Source organism: Cariama cristata, unplaced genomic scaffold (assembly GCF_000690535.1).
Source record: "Cariama cristata isolate BGI_N322 unplaced genomic scaffold, ASM69053v1 scaffold20687, whole genome shotgun sequence".
NCBI classification, from domain to species: Eukaryota; Metazoa; Chordata; class Aves; order Cariamiformes; family Cariamidae; genus Cariama; species Cariama cristata.
In genome coordinates, this window is record NW_009627350.1 from 17060 (window position 1) to 27024 (window position 9965).

The window sequence follows — 9965 nt, forward strand, 5'->3', positions numbered from 1 at the left end:
GTGTTTCAATGCTAATTGTGTCCATTGCAGACTTTACCTAAAAGGAATGACCCTTCCAGCTCCGTACAGGTTTCTCTCCTCTCTTGTGGGACTCCAGATTTTCACGGGGTGGTTGATGAGGTTTTTCTGTTTGGTTGTAGGTTGGTTTTGGTTTTTTTTTGAATCAGCCCCCCAACAGAAAGCTCACTCAGAACCATTGAAAAGCTGACACCAGCCAACATTTATTTGAAAAAGCAAGATCACTTCACCCTCTGAGCCACTTCTTTAAAAAGTCTGGCTTCATAACAGGAGAGAAATTGGGTGGAAAGTAACATACAAGATGTCAGCACCGATCCGTGACTTTCTCTGGCTCTATTTTGTGATTTTTTTTTTCTGCCTGGATGGAGGGTGGGTGGAAGTGGGGACAAAAAAACCGTCATTTCAAGCTCCCAGAAACCCAAGAGAAATTGTCTGGATGTTTAGAGGCACTTTCTTCAGAGACCAGAACGTTAGCCCTGGAGTGGTACATGTAATTTTAAAAAGCAGCGTTCACTTTGTTCAATAGACAATTCCCAAAGTTTAACAGGCAGGCAAGACCGCTTGCCAGGCACAAGCTGTGAACTGATTTTGGATCCCAAGCGCTGTGCAAAGGCATTTTCCTCATCTTTCCAAGGCGCAGTAACAGCGCTGAAGGCAGTCATACCAAGTTCACTTGATACATACCCCTTCCCTGAAATGCTCTTAGGAATGTAACTTATGTGCTGTCTGCCACCCAAGGTGTCAGAGTGCTACACTAAGCAAAATAAGTTATTAAAAATAAACTCAACCATCAAGTCCACAGATTAATGAACAGAGACCTCGGCAAGCTGTGATGTCTCCATTTCCAATTAGAGGGAGAACGACAAGCATTCCCCCACCACAGTCATCTCCGAGCAGCTACGGAGGAACAGCAGACATGAAAGGATGAGCCGAAACTGTGGAAGATACACGATATTCCCAAAGCAGGAGCAGCTAAAAGCAGGGAGGGCAGGGAAGAGCCCACATGCACAGTTTTACTCCTGGTGGAAGAACCTCTTTCAGCAGCTTCTGCAGTCCAGGTCTGGCTGTCAAATCAAATACCATCTCGGGGTGGAGTTTTACACCGGGTGCCTCACTGCCATTAATTGCAATCATGCAGGTTAATACAAAAGCTAGGTTTCACAATGATATTCAGCATCAATATCAAATAACTCTGTTCTTGCTTCTCTACCGTGCTATCAACTGCTTGTAGGCTGGTGCTGTGCATCAAGTCCTGCCCAACAGGAAAACACTTATTTTTGCTGTTTTATCATCAGTTCCGTGTCTAAAAACAGCCACACAAGACGAGGAGACAAGCATACCATATACCCCTTCATAGCACAAAACCACAGTCCAAATCATTTTCACCGTCGCTTTTGCTCTGTGTAGAATAAAACTCGATACACATTACTAAATGGTGTGAACAACCCAAGACCACTACGGCCCACTGGGCAATACTGATGCCACGAAAGCAATTTCCCTCCCTGCTACAAAATGGGATTAATTCTGTCCAGTTCTGCAGCACAGGCTGCTCACAGGAGAGCTTGTAATGCCCTTCCACAGCACTCTACCTTTTAACATCCATAATCATCACGCAGACACAGACATTTAGAGCAGTCTGTTGTGATGCAATTATGAATTACATTTACAGCTAATTAGCGGGTGGATCAGCAGCTGTAGGTGTGCTTTACTGATCTGTATTTTAAATAACCTTATTGTTCAGCGATTGTTCACATTAGATAGTGCTCATACTCCCCCAGAGAAGGGCCTTCCCTTCCATTCACAGCCCATTTCCAGCTCAAATCTCCATGAAATGGTGCGGAGAGGACATTTCTCACCCAAGCTGCCTTCACTGGGAAGGGAGCCTTGGCAAGGTGGATTCTCTGTGCCTCTTCCTGCTCTGCTCTACAAGGAACAGGAGGGTCCCTAAGCCACTTTGCAATGCAAGGCAGAAACCCCCTCCTTATCCGAGTCATGCACTGGGAAACCGCTAAGGAACCACAGCGCAGTGCTCGGGGAAAGAAATGGGGCAAAAAAGACAAACTGGACTTTAAGCAAAGGGTGAGAAGTGTCAGGCAGCTGATGCCCTTGCCCAACCCGGCCCTTGCTCAGCACCACGGCTGTTTACCTGCATGGCAAGTCTGTGTCCAAGAGACCAGCCTCACCTTCACAGTGGTCCCAGGCTGTAAAATTCATTTAAAATTTATGAAAAAGGTTAAATGAGGTCATATGGGTGAACCCAGGGGAGTCCTCATTAAAAGGTCAACAGCTTTCCAATAAGCAGGTCCCTAATGTGCCCCCATGCCAAAGCACAACCTTGTTTAACCTTTCTGCAAGGACTACATGAAGGACCCACTTCAGAAAAGCAACCCCGAAGCAGGGAGAGCCCCACAGAGCCCACCCCGACACCAGCACACCATGCCTAACGCACTGCCCAGCAACACCGCCCTAGTTGAGAAAAACTCCAGAATAAAACATCTACTGCAACTTCAGCACATTGCCCCAGGCAAGCACGGTTGCTTCTCCTCGAGAAGGTGGCCTGGAGCACTCAACCTGCCATGGCTCGGACAGACCCACTGGTCCGGGGACAGACTTGTGCGCTGGCTGCCATCTCCCACCTTCCCTACCAGAGCCTGCCGCCATTCCAGATCTTCTCTCTGAAACATTTAACATATCCTGATCCTATTCCATCAAAACAAGCAGGTGAATTTGAGCTGTTTAAACAGCAGATTTGTGTTAAGCCAAAATGTTTAGACTGAAATAGTCTAGGGAAACATCACAAAATTGGCACAGTCTGGAGACACAAGGCGGCAGAAAGCTCCAGCAGTGCCAAGCAGCTAGAGATGCAATTCTCCATCAGTATGCCTGGCCAGCTGGTCTTCCAAACCCTCCCCTGCAGACTGCTACACACATTTACACTCGAGTCTTGCAGTTAAAACGCAGGCAGGAAAAAAAGCTCTTCTCTCACTGCACCTTGCATTAGGTGCAAAGTGTTGTGCAAGAACATGAGTGGCGTTGAGGTACCGTGGTCATGGTGTTGGTTTTTTTTCCCAAGAGAAGAGAAACCATTTCAGGGGAAGAAGTTGGAGACTCGCAGTTGGTCTCCAAGCTCATCAGCAAGTGACTGCGGTGCTGTATCCGTCATCTGCTCCCAAAGCTTTTGTCAGACTGGGGCTGCCATTCCTGTTAAAGATGGTAGAGCTTTCACTTCTACCACTACTCGCAATAGGTCAAACCAGCAGAGCCAGGATCCGTAAGGTCAATTAAAAATACCACACGTGTTCACATTATTGCCATGCACACAGGACACTCAACAGCAAGCAGCTATCTACCTGACCTTTCGGAAATACCAACATATAAATGTAATGGTTTAATGGTCACACCGTGGTCCAAGGAAGGAAAAGCCATTACATGAGCAAATAGCTTTAAGCCCCATCTTCAGAGATCAAGCCCCAGAATACCCTTTTGTATAGCAATGCCCTACCAGCCTAGAAAGATGCACAGCAGAGACTTCAGGTACCAACATGAACAAACAAAACGCGTTCCTTTCTTTAAGGATCATCTTAGATGTTAGATAGATGGAAGAAATCCTTCCCAGTGAGAGTGGTGAGGCAGCGGCACAGGATTCCCAGAGAAGCTGTGGCTGCCCCATCCCTGGAAGTGTTCAAGGTCAGGTTGGATGGGGCTGTGAGAAACCTGGTCTGGTGGAAGGTGTCCCTGTCCATGGCAGGGGGGTTGGAACAAGGTGGGCTTTAAGGTCCCTTCCAACCAAACCATTCTGTGATTTCTCATGGGGAAGATACCTGCAACAGTACATGAGATAGCGGCACCTCTGATGCACAGTATTAAAAAAAAATTCGAACCAAGCTGCATGTAATGTAGGTCATTGCAGAATTAGTCCTGGTGAATTTTTAAACCATTTTAACTTGGGCCACACACCATCAAAAGCCAGCATGGCTATGGAGAGGTTTTACTTTGTTTTTAACTGGCACACCATTACATAAGCTAAAAATCACTTCAAGATCCAAGTTAGAGACCCTAACAAAGCAAGACTGAAGGCTGTGAAGAAATCAAAGAATTGCATGCCAGATGCTGACAATTCATAATATATTGCTCTATGCCTGGGGGGGAAACTACTGATTTCCAGTGTTCATGAAGAAAATGGCACAATCCTTTAAGGATGAAGGGTCAGTGAGCTCCAGGACAGGTCTGCAGACTGAAGCTGTTAGGAAAAGACTGTGAACATGCTGCTTTTCTCCCCGAAATATCTCTGCAGACATCCAAGAGTTGGTGGAGCAGACTAACTGCAAAAGAAGATGCATCTCACCACTGCCTGCACTACAACAGGCTCTTTGCCCCCGTCCTCTTCAGAGATGTAAGATCTGCTAAATTCTATCTTCGTTAAGAGACATCCTCACAAAGGAAATGAGAAAGCATCAGTGTTTTGCTTTGTAACCAGACTTGCATAGCGTGTAAATCATGAGCTTCAGCCAGATTCTTTCCATCTGCAAACTACAGTTCACCCAGAACCTGATCCATCTCTTATCGTAGTAGTTGCTATAGAATTTCCACAAATCCCACAAGTTTCTGTTCATAAGGAGCTCACTGGGCATTTCTGTCTCAGTCATAGCCTCAAGGCTCACATCCAGACAGAACTGCAGCAGCGAGACTGTGCTACAGCAAGAGAGAGTGTAAACGCTTAGCTGAGAGCTAAAAAAGCACTTAGACAAATTAAGCACTTCAATGCCACAGCAGCAACTCCAAACACTTCTGTTTAATCACCTTTATCTTCCTAAGTTGCACACACCCCTGAAGTTCTGCTATCACACAAGCCCAGAAGGTACATCAGGAACTTTTGCTGAGAATGTGGCTGCTCATTACACACCTAACATGATTTCAGGAGCATGTTTTGCAGTAGAGCCCGGACCCAAGGCTACAGCAGGACCCACCGCCTCGCAACACCTAGCCTGCGCAGGATCCTCGCTGGCTAACGCTGTGGGACTGCAACAAACCCTCCCGTTGCCAAAACAGCGTGGATGCACAGGCTGGAGAATAATTCCACTCCCTCGTCTTCAGCTTTGTTGTACCGGGCAGAGCAGTTAAGAATCCAGAAAGCTTACAAGCAAACAGCTATAACTCAAAAAACAAACAAAGACTCTTTTGAGGGAAATGCTGTTAAAGTGTCAAAAAATGACTTTAGGTAAATGTTTCTAAGCTTCCTATAACAGCTTTAAAGATTTCACACGCATTTCCTGAATGGTCCAGGGAAGATGTGAATCCTGACCTTAAAGCAATAAAAGAAGCGGTCACAAAACAGCCTCTGAATAGTCCCAGCCCTGGGCTTCCCTGTCTTTTGTACATTTCTAATCACCATAATCTTCACAAGACTTTTCTTTTCAACAGCATCCCGCCACAGGTAACGCAAGAACCATCTCTTCAAATTCACAATTTATTCAGTAGGAGCTATGCAAGCCATGCCATGAAAAAAAAAAAAAAGACTTCAGATAGTAAATGGTCAGTTGAGGAAACACCAGGTCTGCCAGCCTCCAGTCTCTGGCAAAGGACAATGTCATTACATCAAGGGAGCCCACTCCCCTGAAAATTACCACTATCTCTGGTGCTGGATGAGAGAAAGAGACCAAGACTGAACAGGTCAGCTTCCAACCGTGCATAAATCCAAGGAGAAGATGCTGTTAATCTCCATCAACAGTATGATGATGACTGAAGTTTTACTTCTCCCTTCCATTCTCTCAATATCATTTATTTTTAGCAGCTCTCGAACAAGACTAGCTGGAGTGAACTGGGGGTGGGGAAGAGAGAATCACTGGTTTAATCCGAGCCCTAAAAATACTTGGTAGGTTCAAAGTCATAAAAGTGAAAAAGAATGAAAAAAATAATCTGTGTCTCAGGGAGCTCTCCACGTGCAAATGTCAAGCGTTTCTCTAAAAATCAGATCATTCCACTTTACAGATGAGAGTAAGCGACTCAGCCCAGGCAGCTGACAGCAAGTCAATACGAGATAAAAGGAAACAGTATGATGTGAAAGTTTCCTCTTATAGTCAGTGCATCGCCATCCCAGCGCTGGGAACAGCACCTAAGACAGAGACCTGGAAATAACACTGACCGACACACAGGGTTCTGGAAGAAATGCGACTTCCAGGACTTAAAGCAAGGTTGTGTTTACTAACAGCCTGCCAGTTACTCAGATACCTCCCAGAGTAGAGAGAAAACAAGCAGGAAGATGACTGCCAAGCCCCTTCTCCCCCCAAAACTGCTACAGCTGCCCCAAAAAGCCGCGTGATATTATGCACGAGAAGGCAATTCTCGGCAGCTTTGGTCCGGGCAAACTATCAGGGCTGACTCCTACCGCACTCAGGTGAATTTTACCGCTGTCCAAGCACTTCGCAAAGGCAGTGTCCCTGAACCTGGCCATGCAACACTGCCTTTCCCTAAAAACAGCGGCTCGGAGCCTGTCCAAAGATCAGCAGAACATGTTGCACAGCAATTGCATGTGACATGAGTAAGAGAAAGGAAGGAAATGGAGTTATTTCTCTGGTTTCTCTTCCCAGCTCCAGAGCCAGGCGCAGGTTACACAAGCCCCACATTCCACTCCTCCCAACTCCTCCGTTTCACCTGCAATCCTGCCCTGCCGCAGCCCCAAAGTTTCCTCCGTCTCTCCCTTGCCCTCCATTACTCACCAAAAGCAGCTGGATTTACCGGTCTCGAGAAGTGCGGCTGCCCCATTAGATTCTTTTCTAAGCAGCTCTCTGGGAGGAGGCGGGAGGGGGAGAGAAGGAAAAAAAAAGTCTACCCTGAGAGAGCACTTTAGTCCTTAAAAATGATAAATCCACACCGGACTAGGAAAGAGCCTGGCGAGCGAGGCAGCTGCTAAATCTCAGGCAACGGCACGGGTGTCCGATGGTTCACCACAGGTCCTGTTCTCCCTGTACCCCATGGCTGGGTACTTGATTCTCATAAATAGGCGTCCGTCGGTGCCAGCTCCCTTCACGCAGGAAAAAAAAAATGGCTAAGGCCGAAGCTCAGGAAGGGGAGGAGACAGCCAGCCATGCTCCAGCCACTTAGCTGCATAATCCAAATCATCAACACCCCTCGCTCCTTCCTTGCATCAAGTTTAGCAAGAAGACAGAAAAGCTGGGAGCAAGGAGAGAGGGAGACCGGTGTGTTCTGCTCAAGGAAGGGCTTGGAGAAGCCATGCATGCCAATACACAGAGGAGTTTCACCTCCCAAACAGGATCAAGGGGGTAATAGTGTACCTGAGCTTGCAAAATACAAACCAAGGTGGTCATGAATGAGAAAGCAAGGTACTCTAACTGTTGTAGGAGCTGTGCTATCCTGAGAGTAAAGGGAATTTCAAAAAGAGTACCTGAGCTGATATGCATCTAGTCAGACATGTAATAAAAATACAATTTCATAGCAATTGCTCTCTGCACTGAAGTTACCAGGAAGAAGGCAGAAGCAGAGAGAGCATCTTCTCATTTAATTTAAATTTAACAAAGGAAAATTTAAATTTAACATGGAAAGTATTTATTTTTTATTTTTTATTCATGTGTCACATCTTGATGGTTAAAGTAACAAACATCCCCTTCAACATTTGCACCACAATAACAAAGATCTCCAGAGTTTAAATACGTCCCACTTGGATTAATTTTTCATCAAAATTTATGTTAGGACTTCAGTGAACTAGAGATCATTTCCAACCCCTGTACACCGTAATAGAGAGGAATGGGAAAACCTTTAAACATCCAGAAGCTTAAACTCAGGGGAAAAGGAAAAGCAAATTTTCAAAAACATACAGGAATTTGCTGCAGCATCATACCAGTGACTAATCAGGAACCTGAACCCATCGGACACACATCCAGGTTTGCTCTCCCCCACCATGGGAAGAGCTGTAGGAAAAAGCAGTTTTAAACACACCAAGATTTGCTGCAGCCCTCAAGGTCCCTGTCCTTGTCAAGCCGGTAGCCGCAGTACTTCAATATTGCTGAATATTACTCAGGCAGCCAGGAAGAGTTCAGGACAAGCTCGCTACTGCAGCAGTCCCAGTAGTAAAAATCTTCTATTCTGGGAAACAACAAAATCCAAGATTGTCAATTTGGGCTGGTGCAGCTGGGAACAATCAATGCTGCACACATTACTGAGAACAGAGACCCAAAGCAAACGCCCGCTTCACAGCATCGCCGTTCACAACCGCACATTGCAGCAGGATGCGGTTTTGCAGCCAACACACCCCAGAAAAAGGAAGGGGGTAGTTCTGAAATCTAATAAAACTCCACCTAAGCCACAAACACACCTGGAAGACGTCGATGCTCTTGGTTCCTCCACTAACATACTAGACATGCCATCGGACAACTTGCAAATCCATTCCTCTCTTCCGAAGCACAGCTGTAAAAACAGAGGAGGAAGCCGGACACCTCTGCACTTTCTCCACCTACTCCAGCACCCCGCTCATCCTTAAGCCCTGCCTGCCGAGCAGATGACCATGTCTCCATGGACAGCAAGAGCTCAGCAGCGGGAGCAGGTGGAGGAGCAAGGGATCAGCAGACACACGGGGGTGGAGGAGCAAATAGCACTTTCCTCCCTCACACAGAACACATGGACGTTCCTGAAAGCATTGCTCTTCTCAGCCTCCCACCACCAGCCATCTCTGTGCTCAGAAGAGGAGCCTGCGTTTCTGTCTGGTCAGCCACAGCGATCAGTCTTCCAACTAGTTTTGATTTTCATTGTGGGCAATTAACATGCCGATTCATAGGCATGCTCCACCTCATTTAAGACTCTTTGCTTTGAAACAAAGAAAAAGCCATTTTAAAGCCATTTAAATATGCTGCCATCTGGCAGAGACCCACAAAGTTCAGAGATAGAGGCTGGAAGACTTCTCCAAGTCTGTAAATCAGCTGTCCAGCTTGGAAGGAGGTCCGGAAAAAATATTCCTCCATCTGGGAACGCTGCAGAACGCTAAACACTGCATCTAGACTTGCCTGACTTCCAAGGAGATCAAAGCCATTGCATTTTATATTGCATTTGCTGTGAATTAAGAGCGCACAAAGCTCTGCTGCAGAACAGATGACACGTGGTAGGTTGTTAAAGCACAGCAGCACAATCATATGCCTGACCCCTTATTTCTACATTAGTAAAACATGAAACACGTAGCTTAAATTTCAATGAAAGATTTAAACGAATACATTTCCATTCACGGCAGCTGCAGCCCAAGAGCACACACAACAGTTATCAGGCTCTGGTGCCGCACCGGAACTCACCAGGCTGTGAAAACACCATCATGCAATAAAGCTCTTTCACATTTCTGTATCGTTGATCAGGCCTTACGAACCATCACAAAGAGAATGACAAGACTATTTGACAACGGCACTTGTAATCAAGTTTGTACCAGAAGCATGAATACTTCTTTCTGAAACGCAGGGCTGCGGTGCCCTAGGAGCGAAGAGATACAAATCTGTATTTCAAATTGCAATTGGTTTTGAACTTCAAACACCCTTTAGGAGTATCAGCCACAATCCTTTTCTCTTTGGGGTAGAAAGAACAAAAACCCCACCAGAAGAGGGTTGAGAAAACACAGAGAACAGCAGAAATCCAAGCCAAAAGTAACACCAACATCGTTCTTTCAAGGTGGACTCCTGGTCAGAAAAACCTGCCAGTCCATCCTTCAGTTCCATCTCTGGAAAGAGAGGTGCAAATTCTGCACCAGCAGACACAACGCAAAAAAAAAAACAACAAAAAACCCCAAGACATTCCCATCTCAACTCTAGCTCAAGGACAGAGCCTAAGAGCAGCCCTTCTTACTGCACACTTAAATAACCCTTTGTGTCCATCGTGCTTTGTTTCACAGCTGGGGAACAATACAGGACAAAGCAACCTCCCCAAGTGCCCTGTTAGCAGCACATGAAGAGCACAGA

The 9965-nt window shown here is 46.1% G+C and overlaps 1 protein-coding gene across 1 annotated transcript in view; it reads right to left on the reverse strand.

Annotated features, from left to right (window-relative positions):
- PHACTR4 (phosphatase and actin regulator 4) overlaps nt 1-6780 on the reverse strand; it is a 22446-nt gene extending 15666 nt beyond the window's left edge. The window contains exon 1 of the mRNA XM_009704420.1: nt 6735-6780. Coding sequence (XP_009702722.1) covers nt 6735-6780 — 46 coding nt within the window. The remainder of the gene's footprint in view (nt 1-6734) is intronic.
- Between the last annotated feature and the right edge of the window lie 3185 nt (nt 6781-9965).